At 41.8% G+C, this 19,620-nt stretch overlaps 2 protein-coding genes across 3 annotated transcripts in view; one reads left to right on the forward strand and one right to left on the reverse strand.

Moving 5' to 3' along the window:
* The window catches only part of LOC109992516 (low-density lipoprotein receptor-related protein 1), an 88,902-nt gene extending 72,816 nt beyond the window's left edge, over positions 1-16,086 (forward strand). Inside the window, exons 52-90 of one of the 2 annotated variants that reach the window (XM_020645158.3) lie at positions 332-460; positions 557-679; positions 804-944; positions 1,308-1,495; positions 1,606-1,789; positions 1,871-1,956; positions 2,063-2,182; positions 2,366-2,553; positions 3,180-3,385; positions 3,485-3,673; positions 3,781-3,929; positions 4,026-4,119; positions 4,223-4,339; positions 4,711-4,830; positions 5,442-5,564; positions 5,804-5,929; positions 6,019-6,135; positions 6,764-6,870; positions 6,959-7,091; positions 7,201-7,323; positions 7,420-7,542; positions 7,719-7,859; positions 7,947-8,084; positions 8,199-8,318; positions 8,979-9,244; positions 9,374-9,555; positions 9,692-9,798; positions 9,891-10,010; positions 10,793-10,969; positions 11,077-11,217; positions 11,309-11,482; positions 11,710-11,871; positions 12,050-12,233; positions 12,360-12,467; positions 12,831-12,904; positions 13,001-13,094; positions 13,218-13,256; positions 13,989-14,133; positions 14,233-16,086. In XM_020645158.3, coding sequence (XP_020500814.1) covers positions 332-460; positions 557-679; positions 804-944; positions 1,308-1,495; positions 1,606-1,789; positions 1,871-1,956; positions 2,063-2,182; positions 2,366-2,553; positions 3,180-3,385; positions 3,485-3,673; positions 3,781-3,929; positions 4,026-4,119; positions 4,223-4,339; positions 4,711-4,830; positions 5,442-5,564; positions 5,804-5,929; positions 6,019-6,135; positions 6,764-6,870; positions 6,959-7,091; positions 7,201-7,323; positions 7,420-7,542; positions 7,719-7,859; positions 7,947-8,084; positions 8,199-8,318; positions 8,979-9,244; positions 9,374-9,555; positions 9,692-9,798; positions 9,891-10,010; positions 10,793-10,969; positions 11,077-11,217; positions 11,309-11,482; positions 11,710-11,871; positions 12,050-12,233; positions 12,360-12,467; positions 12,831-12,904; positions 13,001-13,094; positions 13,218-13,256; positions 13,989-14,133; positions 14,233-14,373 — 5,399 coding nt within the window. In that variant the 3' untranslated portion in view covers positions 14,374-16,086. The remainder of the gene's footprint in view (positions 1-331; positions 461-556; positions 680-803; positions 945-1,307; positions 1,496-1,605; positions 1,790-1,870; positions 1,957-2,062; positions 2,183-2,365; positions 2,554-3,179; positions 3,386-3,484; positions 3,674-3,780; positions 3,930-4,025; positions 4,120-4,222; positions 4,340-4,710; positions 4,831-5,441; positions 5,565-5,803; positions 5,930-6,018; positions 6,136-6,763; positions 6,871-6,958; positions 7,092-7,200; positions 7,324-7,419; positions 7,543-7,718; positions 7,860-7,946; positions 8,085-8,198; positions 8,319-8,978; positions 9,245-9,373; positions 9,556-9,691; positions 9,799-9,890; positions 10,011-10,792; positions 10,970-11,076; positions 11,218-11,308; positions 11,483-11,709; positions 11,872-12,049; positions 12,234-12,359; positions 12,468-12,830; positions 12,905-13,000; positions 13,095-13,217; positions 13,257-13,988; positions 14,134-14,232) is intronic. The other variant, XM_065954921.1, reaches the window with a different exon arrangement.
* Positions 16,087-16,143: 57 nt separating this feature from the next.
* On the reverse strand, positions 16,144-18,751 carry LOC109976882 (E3 ubiquitin-protein ligase DTX3L). The gene is made up of 6 exons (XM_020626850.3): positions 18,667-18,751; positions 18,332-18,372; positions 17,613-17,793; positions 16,984-17,450; positions 16,659-16,876; positions 16,144-16,552 (listed from the first exon to the last, which is right to left on the reverse strand). The coding sequence occupies exons 2-6, from the start codon at positions 18,356-18,358 to the stop codon at positions 16,483-16,485; spliced, it is 963 nt and encodes a 320-aa protein (XP_020482506.2). The 5' UTR covers positions 18,359-18,372; positions 18,667-18,751; the 3' UTR covers positions 16,144-16,482.
* Between the last annotated feature and the right edge of the window lie 869 nt (positions 18,752-19,620).

Genomic DNA, 19,620 nt, shown 5'->3' on the forward strand with positions numbered 1-19,620 from the left:
AACTAAAAGGAATCGCCTCATTTGTGGACATTTTTATTCTATTTTTTTCTTACTTCTTGCCACTTCTTCAGGTGAATACTGCATTATACTCACCATGTACGCACCAAAAATTTGGCAAAAAGTCATTCTAAAAAAAAAAGTATGAAAACTTAGGAGTGCCTTTTCTCTCCCTGAAATGTTGCAGTGATAGAACTATGTGGTTGCTTTTGGAGCTCATAGCCTTTTGGTTACCTAGGATACAGAAAAGATTCAAAATGATCTTTAATAAAATCTCTACTAACTTCCCTATGGGGACTTTAAAGGGTATCTTATGAACTTCTCTTCATCACAGAAGCCAAAACCTGCAGTCCCGAGGCCTTCCAGTGTCCAGGGTCACATTTGTGTATCCCTCAGCGCTGGAAGTGCGATGGAGACAAAGACTGTCCTGACGGGGCAGACGAGAGCGTCAAAGCTGGCTGTAGTGAGTGCAAGGGTCATCATCTAAAAAGGTTTATTCAATGTTCTTCATCGGAGGGGTTGTAAAATGTGTTTTCCTCACCGAATATTTGTATTTCAGTGTTCAACAACACGTGCAGCAGCAATGAGTTCATGTGCCAGAACCGCCAGTGTATCCCCAAACATTTTGTGTGTGACCATGACAACGACTGCAGCGATGGCTCAGACGAGTCTCAGGAGTGCGGTGAGTGGAACCATGACCTCTCAGTTCTGATGGGGCCATTATAAAAAAAGCTCTCACCCCATCATCCATGCTTTTAACAACTCCCCTTCTTTCTTTTGTCCTTTTTTTTCCCCCCCTGATGCAGAATATCCAACATGTGGAGCAAACGAGTTCCGTTGTGCCAATGGCCGATGCCTCATCCAGAGTTCATGGGAGTGTGATGGAGACTTTGACTGCCATGACCGCTCAGATGAAGCCCCAAAGAACCCTCGCTGCACCGGATCAGGTTAGTCAACATAGCCTCTCCAGACTCACCAAACTTTTAACTACTTTAACTTTTTGTATTTACAGTATCTGGTTAGTCATTGACATTAGAGTGAATTAGATGTGGTTGCATCAAATTGCTGTTTCCTATTTTCATCTGTCACCTTTGAGCTTGATGATGTAAACAAGAAAGTTGCAGCCAAATGAGGATAAACTACATTATTGCTCATACAGAAAACAGACATCCAAAAAGATATATAACACCATTATTTGGTTTTATCTAGAAAGTTCTGTCAATACTAACACACTGAAATGATATAAGCTGCACAGGTTGACATTTACACTTAATTTGTTTCTCATTTTGTTTCATCTTGCCATCAAACAGAGAAGAAATGTAACGACACAGCTTACGCCTGCAATAATGGAAACTGCATCAATGAGACACTGCTCTGTGATCATAAAGACGATTGTGGCGATGGCTCAGACGAGCTGAACTGCTTTATTAACGAATGCCTGAACAGCAAACTGAGCGGCTGCTCTCAGCTCTGTGAAGACCTCAAGATCGGCTTCAAGGTAAAAGAACAGCGTGGAATTCTGACGTGGGTTCCGTTGTAACAGATAGACGTTAAATAAGCATGCACAGTTTGCTTTATCTGCTCTGTCTGCACTTTGCCTTCTCACAGTGCAGATGCCACCCTGGCTTCCGTCTGAAGGACGACGGGAAGACGTGTGTGGACATAGACGAGTGCACAACCACCTATCCCTGCACGCAGCGCTGCATCAACACTCACGGAAGCTTCCACTGTTTGTGCGTGGAGGGTTTCCAGCTTAGCCCTGAAAACCCCACCATATGCAAATCCACCTCTGGTAAGGAACATGACAAGATGAATGGCTCCAAGGAGAAGTTAGAAGTAAATTCACTCAAACGTTATGCCTCTCTCCCTGCAGATGAAGAACCCTTCCTGATCTTTGCCAACCGCTACTACCTGCGAAAGCTCAACCTAGACGGCTCCAATTACACTCTGCTCAAACAGGTGAGACCAGCAGATAGAATTCTGTAGAAGCGCTTAGGAATCCTGCATATGACATTGCAGAGGCTTATCTTTGGCCCGGACTGATGCAGCTCCTTTCCTTTGACAGGGATTGAACAATGCTGTGGCTCTGGACTTTGACTATCGCCAGCAGATGATTTATTGGACCGATGTGACCACACAAGGCAGCATGATCCGACGCATGCACATCAACGGCAGCGATGTTCAGGTCAGTGTTAGAGGATCTTGACTAAAGCAGTAAACAGTTCATGTGCTGAAAGTACCTTGTTAGTGTTAGAGACCAATTTAAAAATGATTCATTTATCTTCATGTTTATGTTGGTGTTGTTCGATAATCTATAAAAATGTTTTAAAGATTCATAAAGATTATTCTGCTTGCCTTTTTTTGTTAGGTCCTTCATCGCACATCACTCAGCAACCCAGATGGTCTGGCAGTTGACTGGGTGGGAGGAAACCTGTACTGGTGTGATAAAGGACGGGACACCATTGAGGTTTCTAAGCTGAATGGAGCATACCGGACGGTTCTGGTCAACAGCGGCCTGAGGGAGCCACGTGCGGTGGCTTTGGACGTACGCTACGGGTAAGAGTAACACAGCGAGACTTTACAGATGTGGGTCAAAAGTAGTAAGAAATGTTCCTTTAAGCTAGCTGATTTTGTTTCATACTTTTTGTATGTCATGTCGGTTCAGTTCATTAACACTGTCAATTCAGAAACTGCTAACAGAGTTAGATATATAGTTGACTCAAAGAGTGTATAAAAGAAGTAGATGTAGCCACCTTGCAAAGCATTCCCTGCTTTATGGAGGATTTTACACTTTATATTCAGTAGGTCCATATATCATCATACTATTTTAAGACTTTGAAATAGTGACAGAGGCCAAAACATGTTTAGGAAAATGTTTGCTGGGGTGATAATTCACCTGAGAAGTAGGTTCATTTTCTCATCTGGTTTTATAAAATCTGACCTTTTTTGCAAACGATGGAGTCGACCCGATGCTGGTCTTTCAAAAGGATGCAGTTTAGGGCACTCTGGCGTTGGCCACTTTTTATATACAGCCTGAGTTAGACTGTTTGTAAGTCATGCACTTGTTCTGATTTAGCAAATATGTTTAAAACGTATTGTTAAGTAAAAAAAAAAAACACAGTTGTAAAGAATTCTGCTCTGTTGAGACCATCAAACCAAACTAATTCAGCACATCACCACAGGTACTTGTACTGGTCAGACTGGGGTGACAGCCCCCACATTGGCAGGGTTGGGATGGATGGCACCAACAGAAGTGTCATTGTTGAAGATAAGATCACCTGGCCTAATGGTCTAACTCTGGACTTTGTCAACGATCGCATCTACTGGGCTGATGCTAGAGAGGACTACATCGCATTCGCCAGCCTTGATGGAACCAACAGACACACACGTAAAAAAAAAAACACAATTTATTATTTTCCCATTATTATTATTTTTTTTTTTTGTGTTGTTACAAATTTTTTGGCTGCTGTGCTTTGTGCTCCTGTAGTTATGGTTCAGGATATCCCCCACATCTTTGCTATGACCCTGTTTGAGGAGTACATCTACTGGACAGACTGGGAGACAAAGTCAATCAACAGAGCTCACAAAACTCAGGGAGTCAACAAGACCGTGCTGATAAGCACCTTACACAGACCCATGGATGTCCACATTTACCACCCGTACCGCCAGCCTCAAGGTAACACCTAACCCCCTTTATTTCAAGAGTACATTTAAGTCTTTTTCTACTGCAACTTTTGTGTGATCTTCTCTGAATTCTACTTGTGTCTTTTCCCTTTGCCTCAGTGGATGGTCATCCCTGTCAAACCAACAATGGAGGCTGCAGTAACCTGTGTCTGCTCTCACCTGGAGGTGGCTATAAGTGTGCCTGCCCCACTAACTTCTATTTGGCAGCTGATGGTAGACAGTGCTTGTCTAACTGCACTGCAAGTCAGGTGAGATAGAGATTATGTCGATGCTCTTGATTTAGACATTTGCCTTTAGGTAAACATGATCTAACTGAATGAATACATGCTTATCTCTTCTTTCAGTTTGTCTGCAAAAATGACAAATGCATTCCTTTCTGGTGGAAGTGTGACACAGAGGATGACTGTGGGGACCGATCAGATGAGCCTGCAGAGTGCCGTGAGTGATGATTGCATTCTGACGATCATAGTCCTGATACCATGACTTTGCAGAATGATTTTGTTTAATTTGGTTGATGATGAGCTGTGTGTTGTCCATGTAGCTGAGTTTAAGTGCAGACCGGGTCAGTTCCAGTGTGGTACAGGCATCTGCACCAACCCTGCCTACATCTGTGATGGAGACAATGACTGCCAGGACAACTCTGATGAGGCCAACTGCGGTACTTACACCTAGACATTGTTACATGGTTTAAAACTGCTTCATGGGCAGGGGTCTCCCTTCTTCTGAGAGCTATTTTGAAAAGATTGAAGTGGCCAATAGCTTCTTGCAGACATCACTTACAAAAAGTCACATAATGTAGCATAATGATAATCTGAGTATTTGTTCAAATTAAAGTGGGAAGAGGCTTTAAATGCTTTTATTGTCTATGTATTTTTTGCTTGCAGTCTGTGAAGTTCTTGGTGAGCTACTGAAACACAGCCATGAGCTACCAGTAGCTCTGAGCGATGTATTGGAGACCCCTGTTCTTATGTGTATCTAGGATAACCAGTATGCACTGCAACTCATCTCCTGTTGTCTCTCTTTCTCCAGACATCCATGTGTGCCTGCCAAGTCAGTTCAAATGCAGCCACCCGAGTCGCTGCATCCCTGGCATCTTCCGCTGCAATGGACAGGACAACTGTGGAGAGGGAGAGGATGAGAAGGACTGCCGTGAGTTTCTGTGCCCTCCTTTGGGCCCTCTGTTAACTTTTCAGTTCTTGAGTCAGTTTCACGATGATGAACTTAGAACAGTATGAAACACCTGTCTAGAGCAAATATATATCTTGTACTTAAATCTTGGCTAAATTTTGTGCCAACAGGATAAACCCTGTGGTTTACAGTGACTTCTTAGTCTATCCCCTATCACCTCCCTTAAGCAAAAGTTTCCACTCATGTGCTAAATGTTAACATACACTGAGCAGATAGGAAAAAGATGAACCCTTTCATTCTCCCCAGAGGATGTCTGCCCATCCTGACCTTTCCTTTAGGGACATCCTCTAGCCAAATGATGTTGCATAATATAATTGCCATGACATTTGCTAAGCACATTCATCCTGCACAGAGGGGAATATTAAATCATCTGTTTTCCCACACTATCCTAAAGTCAAAATTTACATTTTAGCACCTTCGACCACAAGGCTATAAGAAGAGCAAAATCAGCACCAGTTATTATCTTATGAAGACTGTAGCCTTCAGGGCCTTTTTCCATTGTAGTCACTTTAATTTGATCAATTTTGGGATTTTTCAATATTAAGTTGAGTGTCTGTCTGTCTTTTGTGTAGCTGAAGTGACATGTGCCCCAAACCAGTTCCAGTGTGCTATCACCAAGCGCTGTATCCCACGGGTGTGGGTGTGTGACAGGGACAACGACTGTGTGGATGGATCTGATGAGCCTGCCAACTGCAGTAAGACACAGCCTCTGTGTTACTGTAGGAAACACCTCTGCTTTAGAAACACGTCTCTCTCCTTTACAGCATGAAAATAGTTCTCTTATATGACCTCACTGTGTATATTGATGGGAGGCTCGATAAAAAATACATTTAGAGGAAAAGTACACTGGTGTTTATGCAGACAGACAGAAACAGAGTTAATAAGTCTGTTTTCCTCTATCCAGTGTCAACATTTCTTTTCCTTTCTATTGCAGCTCAAATGACATGTGGAGTCGACGAGTTCCGCTGTAAGGACTCGGGCCGCTGCATACCAGCACGCTGGAAGTGTGACGGAGAAGACGACTGCGGAGACGCGTCAGATGAACCCAAAGAGGAGTGTGGTAAGGAATGAATGGATTGTGAAGGAAAAATGAAAGGAAGTTGGAAACGGAGCCAAGCTGGTGCTTTACTATTCTGATTTGATCCCCAGATGAGCGCACTTGTGAGCCGTACCAGTTCCGCTGTAAGAACAACCGCTGCGTACCCGGCCGCTGGCAGTGTGACTACGACAATGACTGTGGGGACAACTCTGATGAAGACAAGTGTGGTAAGATCTCTCAGTTTTTTCCTCATATTAATCAACCGATTGTCTGCACGAAAACAATTTTTGAAAAAATCTATGTGCAGAATGTTCACATGCAAAGCAGTGCGGTAAGCACTGTATCACATTTCACTGTGTGTTTGTCGGGTTAAACTTTGATTTCTTTTTTGCGTTAATTGGTTCTTTCCATCTGCACATCTCACATCATCTCATGTCTATTTTGCATTTCACACTGGCCTGTTGATGTGAGCCAGAGGTAGGTGTTTTCACAGTTTCAGCTCCAACATCCACAACCTCCGCTTACCCAGTCCTTCCTGTTCCCCCGGCTTGTCTTTTTTTCTGTGTTCCTTTTCTCTAAACTATAATCCCACTAGCTCCTTTAGCTCCTCCGCTAATTAAAGCCCAGACTGTTGTACCATCCCCACCTCTGTTCCCCATGAGTCAATCCTGTGATATGAATTATCAGCCTTGTTTTTTTCATGTGTATCTGGTTTCAGCTGTTCTTTTAGCCGTCAGCTCTTTTCCCACCTTTCTCTTCTCTTTTCCTTTCCCTTCCACCTGTCCTCGCTCCCTGCCTATACTCTCTGTCTGTTCTAAAGAATCCTCTTCCAAGTAGTTTTCTCTCCGTCCTCAGTGCCTCGTCAGTGCTCAGAGAGCGAGTTTTCCTGCACAAATGGCCGTTGCATTGCAGGCCGCTGGAAGTGTGATGGGGACCACGATTGTGCCGATGGGTCAGACGAGGTATTCCTCAACCATTCATGAACAATCTGCTTTTAAGAATGTGACTGGTTGCAGGCAATAACAGAATAATGATGTGTCTTCGGTCCAGAATGGCTGTGATGTAAAGTGTGACAGCGATCAGTTCCAGTGCAAAAACGGCCACTGCATCCCCATCCGCTGGAGGTGTGATGCTGATGCTGACTGTGTGGATGGCAGTGATGAGGAGAAATGTGACAGTGGTGGTAAGAAACAAATGTGAAGCCAAACACATGAAGAGGAGGATGAATGTAGCATCTGATTACAATGTATCAGTCACTCTCTATTATATCTTCTCTTGCTGTTGTGTTTCAGTGGGTAGACACTGCCCCCTGGATGAGTTCCAGTGCAACAACACTCTTTGTAAACCACTCGGCTGGAAGTGTGATGGTGAGGACGACTGTGGAGACAACTCAGATGAGAATCCAGAGGAGTGTGGTGAGAATCTGTGATTTTTACATGTCCTTAAGTCTTCTTTTACACCTTGTTTGAATGAAGTCGTCTCTGAATGTTTCTCTGCTTCTGTCCTTTCAGCCAAATTCCAGTGCCCGCCAACAAGACAGTTCCGCTGTCATAACGATCGTGTGTGTCTGCCATTATCAAAACGCTGCGATGGGGTCAACAACTGTGGAGATAGCAGCGATGAAGTCAACTGTTGTGAGTTTGTTTGCACATGTTTGACATTTAAAAAAAGAGAGTTTTGAAAAGTCATATTTATAGTTACAGAATATATTTTTTATTTGAACTGCAAAGGGATATAACTCCTAATATAAGCTTGTGTTGACTTGATAAACCGGGTCCTAACCTCTCTGTGACTCCCTTTTCTCCTTCAGTACTGCCTCCTTCCACACCGATATGTCAAAAGGACGAGTTCCAGTGCTCCAATGGCCGTTGCATCAGCTCCGTGCTTCGCTGTAACTACTTCAACGACTGTGAGGACTACGGTTCTGATGAAATCAACTGCAATAAGAAAGGTGTGTTCTCCCACACTATGATTGTCTTCATAATAGTTGACACACACGATGACGAGGGTGACAGCCTGTTTATCTTTTCGCTTGCAGACACGGTGCTGAATGACTGCCGCAGTAACAGGACAGTGTGTGGAGATGGGGATGAAGCTCACTGTGTGGTGAACAGCACCGACTCTTTCTGCTCCTGCAAACCGGGCTTCCAGTCCAATGGGCGTAACAGATGTGAAGGTGCAGTCTTCATCCAGTTTTCACATGCTTTTGATTGCGATTGTTAATATCTGTTTTTGAGGACTGGAAATGATGAGATAATGTGAGTCATGTGGCCTTCGGGGTGTTTTACAGATAAGAACGAGTGTAAGCAGTTTGGAATCTGTTCCCACATCTGCAACAACACCAAGGGTTCCCACAAGTGCAGCTGCCACAAGTACTTCATCAGAATCAATGACACCTGCAAGGCTGATGGTGGGTACTTCTACCACATGTAACCCATGATTCAAACACGTTTCTCTATGTATTTACCTGAGGCGGGAAGTCACAAAGAACTTATACGTTAGCACTGTATTTAAGCGTAGTTTTCAAGTATCTGTGCCTTGACTTTCATTTTCTTAAAATGTTTCACTATATTCCCTTTATTTTACTGCAATAACTCTCCTTCTACTCCTTACACTATACAAACAGGATGTGTATTTGAGCTTTAAAGCATTTTTTATTTTGATTGTTTGGCTCATTGCACATTTACTGGCCAACATCAACACTGACATCACGACTGATTTAACCAAACATAACAGGAAATGAGGGAAGGACACATATTGTAAGACATGTGCTAAAGGGAGTGAAACCTGCGGCCAATGTGTTGAGGACTGTAGCCTTTGCACCTCCTATTTAAGCCAAAATGGATGAAACAATGACTGATAGAAAGAAAGATTTGTTGCTCTTCTCCACCAGTGCATATCATGCAAACCAGATGTAACATGATGGAACCTAAATGAAAGACTCATCCAGACAAAGCAGGCAAATGGGGGAATTTCAACCAAATAGTCTGTAGAAAATATTAAGAGGATCTGAGACAAAGAAAACTTTTTCCAGCTATAATTTTCTCTTTTCCCTGCTTTACATCCCCAGCTCCCAGGCAAGTGCTCTATATCGCTGACGACAATGAGATACGTAGCCTCGACCCTTCTATGCCAAACTGGCGCTATGAGCAGATCTTCCAGGGCGACGCCAACGTGCGCATTGATGCCATGGACCTGCACGTCAAGACCAATCGTATTTACTGGACAAACTGGCACACAGGGCGTATTTCTTCTTATGATTTGCCTTCGTCCTCCTCGTCACCAAATAGCAACCGAAACCGCCGCCAAAGTGACTCCAGGGTTAACAATGTGGAGGTGAGTGTGTAAACACTGAATGCAATGTCGCTTATGTATGTATATGATGTAAATAATTCAAGATAGGGAGAGGTTATGTTTCTAAATGTGGAGGGTCTAAGTTCTCTTTCTCTTTTTCTGTTTTTTTAGATCCCTGACCTGAAGATGCCCCGGGGCATTGCTGTGGACTGGGTGGCGGGGAACTTGTACTGGACTGACTCTGGTCGAGATGTCATCGAGGTGGCCCAGCTCAATGGGGGACGCCACCGTAAAACTCTCATCTCAGGCATGATCGATGAGCCTTACGCCATTGTGGTCGACCCCCCGAGAGGGTAAGTGGTTCTACGGAGACTGAAAGCTGATAACAGCAGCAAATGTAGTTACTTACAGAAAACAAAAAGAATGTGAGTGTTGATAAAATGGTTATACGAGCAGTGACTCATGAAGGGTTCACTTGTGCCTCTTTAGAAAAATGTACTGGGCAGACTGGGGGAACCACCCAAAGATTGAAACAGCTGCTATGGACGGAACCATGAGAGAGACGCTGGTAGAGGAAAACATTCAGTGGCCGACTGGTAAAACATGCACATACTGTACACAAAACATACTAAATGTAATTTTATAATCGTTCAAACCTTTTCTAATACTGTTCTCTCTCTTTATAAAGGTCTAGCAGTGGACTACTTTAACGAGCGTCTGTACTGGGCCGATGCTAAACTCTCCCTAATCTGCAGTGTGAGGCTGAATGGAAGCGATGCTGCTGTGGCTGTAAACAGCATTAAAAACAGTTGAGTGGCACAATCAAAGGGTCCTCAAACACTTTTTACTCCGGCTGAAAAATATTTAAATGTACCCCCTTTTAAATATTTTTCAGCCGGACCCTCCTAATCAGTGGCCAAAACATGTTTTATTCATTTCTACCTATAACAAATAACACAAAGCCTGCTGAGGGGTTTAAAAGAGCACCAAGACATAATCTTCCTGAGATTTCCTTGTATCTTGTATTGTGTTTTCATTTCTTTCTCTATGCGCGCTGTTGAAATTTCACACAAGAAACAACATTTCCTTTATTTTCATATTTCATTTAATATCAAAACTGGCTTCATTCGAATGAAGGCCACATAAGAAATTGGAACACACTTGAAAGTGAGTCAATTGGTTGCCATAGTTGAATATTGGGTCAGTTCGAAGTCATTCAAAGTAAGAAAATGGATTATAAAACTTGGTTGATGAGCTTACATTTGAATTTTGTCATTTGTAAGCCTGTCACTTCTGCCTACCAGGTAGGTCTAAGAAGAGGGCATTAACAGCATGCTACTTAGAAAACACAAAAGAATGTAGAGCACAAGATCAGCATTGAGAAAAAGGTACCACCTTGTCCAGGAAGTTCACCAAAATCGATACAATCTGAAAGTTCCCTCACAGGAGCTTTAAGATTTTAAAAGAGTTTTCCAAGACTGATTTCGTTGACGCAGCTTCAATGAAACGAAGGCAGACATAGCAGAAGAAATGTGAGGATACAAACAGTGTGTGAAGCTCCTTTAACGTGTCCTCTCTGTTTCTACTCAGAGCTCCATCACCCGTTCAGCATCGATGTGTTTGAGGACTTCATCTACGGTGTCACCTACACCAACAACTATGTTTTCAGGGTGAATAAGTTTGGTAAAGGCCTTATTGAGAACCTGACAACTGGAATGAACCACGCCACAGATATAGTTTTGTACCACCGCTATAAGCAACCTGAGAGTGAGTAGAAAACATTCAGCAGCAGGAATTCTCACTTAACAGAGACCTCTTAACAGCAGGAAGTTGTTTTTAACCTTATTTTTAATCTCACTTCTTGTCTTTTCCAGTGACTAATCCATGCGACAGGAAGAAATGTGAATGGCTGTGTCTTCTGAGCCCCAGTGGTCCCGTCTGCATCTGTCCCAATGGACGCACGCTGGACAACGGAACATGTGTGGAGCTGCCCCCTCCCACTCTATCTCCGATCTGTGAGTTGACACACATTTCCACTTACTGTACAGACACACCCAGTTACTAGTATCTAAACCCTGTAAGACTAAAACACTTCGTTATCCACAGCACCCCCCAGTGGTCCTTGCTTGGTTCAGTGTATGAACGGGGGCAGCTGTTTCCTGAACGCTCATAAGCAGCCTAAGTGTCGCTGCCAGCCGAACTACGGAGGGGATCGGTGTGAGATTGATCAATGCAGGGACTACTGCAAGAATGGAGGCACATGTACACCCTCCCCTACAGGTAAGACGAGGACATTGCAACCTTTTTTTTCATCTTGTGCTAGTAATGTGTTAAATGGTACTGTCGTGAAATTGGAAGTTAAAATAACGCGATGTTGGCTAAAATATGGCTTTGCAGGCCACCAAAATGTTTTGTTTTTTTGCCTAGTGGTTGTATATTGTTTCTTTGTCATCCTCTCTGTTGAGTCTTCCATCTATTTAACCTCAACATTTTCTGTTCCTCAACAGGCTCTCCTACCTGCCGATGCCTGATAGGATTTACAGGACCAAACTGTAACCTACACACCTGTAAGGATTACTGCAAAAATGGAGGCAACTGCACAGTCAGTGCGGGAAACCAGCCAACCTGCCGATGCCCCGCTGACTTCCAGGGCGACCAGTGTCAATACAGTCAGTGTTCCAACTGTCTTGCTAATATTGTTTTTTTTTTAAACATTGTCGAAAAATGTCCCCCAACCCCTTTCAAACAAAACAATGCAGTTAGATATGCGATACAACTATTTTTTAATGTAGCTGGTACAGTAAGCATTTCCCGTGTATATACGTGTATGTGTGTTTGTGTGTGCAGGGAGCTGTGAAGGCTACTGCCTGAACAAAGGTACCTGTCTGCAGAGGGAAAACGGCTCCAAACTGTGCCGCTGTCTGCCTCAGTACACTGGCGGCATGTGTGAGGTTGACAAGTGTCACTACTGTCGAGACGGAGAATGTATCCCCAGCAACAGTTTTACATCTACAGGAGACTTCACCTGCCGGTAAGAACACACACACACACACACACACACACACACACACACACACACACACAAACAATCAAGCTAATCTAAAGCATGCTATTTTTTTCTCATGGAAACTTACATTTTATTTTCTTTCTCCAATAGCTGCTCCAATGGTAGAATCCAACCCAGCTGTTACACATGTGATACAAATGAGTATTGTGCAAATGGCCAGTGCTCCATCAACCCACTGACCCGGCTGCCAGAGTGCAGGTGAGGAGAAATGTTTCCAACCATGACTGTTTAGGGTTGGTTGTTGTTGGTTTTTTTCACACACACAAAAACAACAACACACAGAAAGATATTAAAGCGTGTGTTGGTGCGGTGGATCCTGTAAATCACCCAAAGAATCACCTTAAAAAAAACAACTAAATATCAGTGTTCAAAAGACTACAGATAGAAAACATACTGAAGAAAGCAAGAGATGAGCAAAATAAAGATTTGTTTTTTCATTTGAAAGACATGAAAAAAATATATATATTCAGGGAGTTTTTAGCTGTTGTTAAAATCAATATGGATAAGGTAGGTGAAGAAGAAAAGTGGTAAAGTCTCTCTCCTGTGTGTTTGTGTGTATAGATGTTCTCCTGGCTGGGCGGGGCATCGCTGTGAGTCGGTGGCCAGCATTGATGTTGAGCCTGGTACAGGTGGACGTAAGTTGACTTTGATATTACTACATTACAGAAGTTCCTTCATTTGAAATCATCGAGGATGACTGATTCAATTCTTTTATGTATGTGTGCTTATAGGAACGGCCTCCATAGTGATCCCAGTGCTGCTGCTGTTGCTGCTGGTTCTGCTGGCTGCAGGAGCTCTGTTCTGGTACAGAAGAAGAATCAGAGGGTGAGTTACAGCAACACATTTAAAAACAAGCAACGATGAAGACCTCTTTTTCTTCCTTGCGTTCCCCCCTCTCGTCTACTCTTTTCCTCTCCTCCCTGTAATGGCATGTCTTCTGCTCCTCAGGTCTAGCCGGCCCGGCAAAACCGGCTCCAGGCGCTTGCGGTAACTTTTGCCAGGGTTCCACGCTTTCTTTCCACAATCTCATTCAATTCTGCATCTTGATACTCTCTCTCTCTCTCTCTCTCTCTCTCTCTCTCTCTCTCTCTCTCGCTCTGTTTCTATCTTACCCATAAGTCTTGGTTGCTGTACAGTGTTTGGTCCTGTGGTGAATGTCGCACCATTCTCTTTGATGATCATGGGAGCTGTAGTTCTGTTTGACAGCCCGCATCAGAGCAGCTGCAGTGATCTATTGAATACATGCATTGAATAGATCTGTTTTTGCACTTACCAGTTGTGTAGATAGACGCCTTAGTGTTGACCATAAAGTTGTTCCATATTGTACTTCCTGTTTTGTGCTTTGGTTTGTATTGTGGCAGTGTGGTAGAAATGGTAACAGCCATCTTCCAAGCTCAGATTGGAAAATGCAATGTGAAAAATCCAGCATTTTAGATCATCTGTTGTATCTATGTGTTGTTGTTATCTTAAGTGCGTTACATTGACATTGTGGTATTCAGGCTCACTGTTTGTGGATATTTTGTGTGCTACATGACTGCTGGTACTGTGTCCTGTGCTGTGGCTTAGTTCCCTCAGCCTGGATGATGATGAGAGTCATGTGATGCCTCGCCCCTCCCTACATAATGTGGCTGTGTCCCTGCTTGTTCCATCAGGATTAGGATCATTTAACCTCGATTAGGACACACAAGGTGTGACTGTGTGCTTTATATTTTCTTGCAGGGCTAAAGGCTTCCAGCACCAAAGGATGACAAACGGGGCCATGAATGTCGAGATTGGAAACCCTGCCTACAAGATCTACGAGGGTGAGCCTGATGACGATGCAGGGGAGCTCCTAGACGTAGACTTCACACTTGACCCTGACAAGGTAAGGGAAAGACACCAGGTATTCATTTTAAATACACAATCATTAAAGCCTTAGCACATTAAAGTAATATCAAATATATGTTTCTTTTTGACCCTCCAGCCCACAAACTTCACAAACCCAGTATATGCCACTCTGTACATGGGGGCTCAGAACAGTCGCAACTCTCTTGCCAGCACAGACGAGAAGAAGGAGTTGTTATCCCGTGGAGACGAGGAGCCCCTTGTGGACCCCCTGGCATAGACTGTTTATAGGCCTGAATCATGATATTCCAAACACACCCCTCTTCTTGCCTTTAACAAAAAAAGAAAGAAAAAAACGAAAGAAAAAAAATCTTTAAAAAGTGTGAGAGAAAATTGATAAAAAGTGTGAACACTGTATAAATGTACAAAAATGAAGGACTACTTTTGTATGTGATTGCAGTATTATATTTTGTTCTTTTGAGATTCCTCTGGTCAAAAATGAATAACATTTTCTATGAGAGATTTTTAATTTACACTTTGTCCCTTACCCTTTACCTAAATAGCCACTACCTCTGTGCAAAATGAAATGGAAACAAGAAAAATCCGAAGAAAAGATGCTATCATTGGAGCAATTTTAATTTTTTATTTTTGTATGAATTGTATAGAAAAGAAAAAAACATTGTTCCATTTCACCAGTGCCAACTGTTTGTTGTTTGTGTTGACTTTGAGCGGGAAAGGTAAAACTCAAAGTTTTCTAAATCGGTACATATGTTGTCTTGCTGGGTTTCTTTAGCGAGATTGTGCGAGACAGAGTTGTGATAGCACCATTTGTGTATAGCACATGTACAATGTTGATACCAGATGGCAACTACAGTATTTCCACATGAATTTTTCTCGGAGAACAATTTTCATGAAATGATTGTGTTGTCTTCCTTGCACAGGATACAAACTTTACGGTATAGTGTATACTGTAGGCTTTATACCTTAAGATGTCAAACAGGTATGTTTGTTTTTATGACATTGTGTGATCGTTTGGAGCTCGTGTTGCTGGATGAGTGGTGTTTTGATTTAGGATGATGGAGATTGAGGAGGTTGGTTAATGTGTTAAACATTCCAGGCAGAGTGGTTGGTGGAGATCACAGACGTGTAGAGATGGTAAGGGTGGATGACTTCATAGGTGGCTGATAATCGGAGGTCCGCAGCAGATACAGAACTCTAATGGATCCTCTCTAGTCTGCAGTTTGTTGTCTTTTAAAGGGGTCTTCCTGTGAAAGAAAGAGGCTGCAATTACAGTAAAACTGAAGGAAAAAAGGTGACCCAGAAGGTTCTTTTTTTTCTTCTGTCCAGTTCCTTTGTAAAAACCAGATAGCATCTGGATTTGTGTCTACATTTATCTTTTACCTTTACAGGAGTGATGTCTGTATGTTCACAGTTTTGTATAGACTCAGTCTTAAGTGCATTATGTCCATTCATGTGTTCTCTGGCATTTCTCTACTCTTTCTTATCTCTCTTTCGCCCTGCTGCTGCTAATGCTACCATTCTGGTCGCTCTGGCACGTCCTCACGCTCAGCCTCTGTCCCAAAATGCTGCTTCTGTCAGAAATGTGTCAGCCATATCTTAATGCATGTGAAAAGTAACACCAATCTCTTAATGTAACAACAATAACAAGTTTTTATTTTGCTTACCTGCCAGCGAGTGTTATTTTATGCTGTTGTATGTTTGTCTTTAATGGAGAGATAAGTACAATCATTTTACCTAAAGGACATTTTTGCAAAATCATACATGCATTTTCAAAATTGTTTTTTTTTTCTTCTGATTAGTCTTGTTTTTGTTTTTTAATGAAAAATGACACATAGCTTTTATAGTACACAATGCATGGAGGCTCAGTCTTTCTTCTGGAAAGAGAATAATGTTTAATTTTTGCTGGAGTACTTTACAAACTAAGTAACAGATATTGTGATAAATAAAACTTTAAAAATTGTACAGAAAACAAGTCTGTGGGTTTTGTGTTATTTTTCCACGTGCTGATGAATAGAAGAACACAGATGGGTCTGTGTGGGTTTGTTTAATGATCATTAAAAGACAAACATGATATCATATTACGCGTTCAATCTATATATTCAACATGTATTCTTCCACCATTATAATCTCAACCAAACGTTATCAATCAACTGCAATAAATGGATATACTTCATGAAGAAAAGAACATTTAAAATGAAAGATTCAACATTTTGCTTCAACACAAACTCTTAAAGCTGTAAATGCGGCCCGCTGCACCTTAAATCATCTACTTTTTAAGAACACTTTGAAGATTAGAAACAGCCAACTTATAGAATTGTAATATCTTCATTAATTTTTCCTTTTCTTCGTTTAATCAAACTTTTTCCCGTCACACGATGCCTTTAGCTTTCAGCTCGTCTCGGACTCTGCTCAGGTAACCAGGATCAGGATACCCAAAACTGTGGAAAAAGAACACTAAGGTTAATTTTTTTAACATTTTGGTGAACTTGATATTATTAACAGAATAAAGATAGAATAGAGAGAATGAAGATTTCACTAGCTTACCATTGTTGACCGCCCGAGATTGAAGTTTTGTGGTGAATATTGTTCCAAGTCACCTGGTTCTCCTTCCCGGTTGTCCTTGACATCCCGACAGTGAAAATGAGCTTCTGATCAAAAGCTTTCTGCAACAGGCGCAGCACTTCATTGCCCTCTTTATTGTCTGGCAGATATGCTTCTCTGGAGATGCCATCATAGCGCTTTCCAGGATTCGGATGCTTTTCCTGCAAAATGAGAGTTAAATACCCGAAAACTGACATCTGTGTAAGAAAATAACCGAACAGTTTAAAATGTACACTACACTTCCAAATAAGCTGAATCAGGCATTTACCGTCTGTATTCCACCTGGAATCCAATAGCTGATGACTATACAGCCACACTGTGGGTATCCAGGGAGGGAACTGTGACCTGATCTCCAGTTCATTTTTCCATCTGGCTGGTCTCCCTCCACCTTACCAAAGACATCTTTGCACAAAGGGCAGCAGGGTCCCAAACTTTTCTTTGATTGTTCCAGACATCCCTCACAAAACTCATGTTTGCACTTCAGCTGTTTCTTCTTTTTGAATGTGTCCATGCATATCGAACAGTTTTCTTCTTCTTTGGTGTCTCCTGCTGTGGCTCCCTCTCCTTCAGGTTCCTCAGTGTTGTGTGTGTTGTATCTTGATTTTCTGTTTAATTCAGTGCCACTAGATGCCTCTTCCAGCCCTGGTGGTGTCAGTATAATATACATGACTTTCACTGGTTTGTCATCTTTGAGAGGAAGTGTTTGTCCACAAAGTTTCTGAAGCTCACTCAGGGCTAAAAAAGAAAAATAAAGAATTTGCCTCCAAAAATTAAAAAGGAAAATGAATTTTTCAAGCAGGTATAATAGTATATGCTTCTTAAAATGAATGCTGTTAGAGTGAACACAGTGTTGTTTAATAGATGTAGCTTTAGCTTTAATAATTATTCATACAGCACCTGGACTTGGTTTAATCTTTATCACAGCGCTCCCATCTTCTAAGACTTTGGAAACTGAGTAGTTTCTATACATTTTGTTTTTATTGGCCCATAACTGAAGAGCCAGCTCTAGTTTTTTATCACTCCTCGGTGGCTGACGTCCCTCTGACCACTGGACAGATAGAGTGACTTGAGCTTCATCCTGTAGTTTAACAGAGGAAGCATACAAGTTACAGTTAATGACAATGTATTATAAGAAAGCTAGCACATACATACTCATGACATTCAGTTAAACTACCTTTTTGTAATGCACTTTAGTTTTGCAAAGATAGAAAACTGTATGTGCTCTGAGTATAGGACCCAGTAAAAAGGAATATGAAGAGGCAGATAGAGAAAGTAAAGAGCCACACAGTGCAGCAGAGAGAAAGATGATCCTGTGATAATTTGAGACTAGAACAATCCTGAGAATTTGACTTTCACATTACAGGAAACTGACAACAAACATGCAACATTTTAATGGCTTTTAGCCAGCTGGAAAATGACCAAAATGGCAACACCCAGACGTGCGCGCGTCTCACACACACACACACACACACACACACACACACACACACACACACACACACACACACACACACACACACACACACACACACACACACACACACACACACACACACACACACAAACCTAATGATACCTATCTGTAATCTTTCATACTGTTTCAAAGTTCAACTCACTTCCATTTGTTCCTCTGGTTCTGACATTTTGAGTCCTTTTCCTGGAACACACATAACATAGGTGACAACGATGGGAGCAATGTTTGTAGCAGCCACATCAATGAATAACAGTTGTATAGTTTAATTCTATAAAGAATATTCTCTGAAACTTTATGATTTCCGCACAAAAACATATACGCCACAGCTCGACTGCTAATGCCAACTTTTAAAGACTAACTTTGCCTTTCATTTTCTTGTATCACGCAATTTAAACAAAGGAATGCGTTACAAATATGTTGTCAACTTTCTTGACAATACATAAGATGGTTTAACTTGAATTGTCGCATTTGTCTTACCTTCACCAGGCTTCACGCTTTAAACGCTGACTCTTCCTGTTAAATGAAAGCGAAAGCTGCGCGAGACATGTGACGTCACATTGAAGGCTTACACTTATTACTAATGAAAAGTGTTTGTGGTCTTAACTCTCCTGCTATGTTACGGGTCAAATTGACTCTTCTTAAAGTTTGAAAATCCAAGAAAAAAAATTGTAAGTATTTTTCTAATATGAAACTTCTTCTGCTGGACTTAATTAGTCTTATTAACATACTAAAAAAGATGGTTAATGTTATGTATTTGCAACCCTCTCCAGCATGTTTATAACACACTGTTCGGGTCAATTTGAAATGACATTGACACCCGGCAATGAAAGTTGAGGCTAAATGTAAGGTGGCCCTGAAGTGCAAAGCACAATGACAAATCATAAAACAGACCAACAAATCACAAAACACAACAGCAAATAAGATAACACAACGTCAAATAAGAAAACACACAAGAAACAAGACAACACAATGACAAACCCCAAAACACAACAACAAATAAGAAAACACAACGACATATCACAAAACACAACAACAAATAGGCAAACACAACGACATATCATAAAACACAACAACAAATAGGCAAACACACAAGAAATAAGAAATGTATAGAGACTAAGTCTGAATCAACGATTGCGCCCATGTTTTGAAATAAACACGCAAAAGCAGCATTTCCTTCTGGTTAAAAAGACAGACAGTGCGTTCTTACAATCAACGACGATCCTTGTCGACCGCAGGAACCTACCATTTACGTTAGAAGTTAACGTCATTGTGTTTTCTTATTTCTTACGTGTTTTGTGATTTGTCATTGTGCTTTGCACTTTAGGACCACCTTAAAGAAGAAGTGTCAAATTTACCATTTCTTTCTTTGTACATGCACACACGCAAGCACACACTCGCACACACCAGATATTTCACCCCAATCAAACACAC

The sequence above is a fragment of the Labrus bergylta genome, chromosome 5 (genome assembly GCF_963930695.1).
Source record: "Labrus bergylta chromosome 5, fLabBer1.1, whole genome shotgun sequence".
NCBI lineage: Eukaryota > Metazoa > Chordata > Actinopteri > Labriformes > Labridae > Labrus > Labrus bergylta.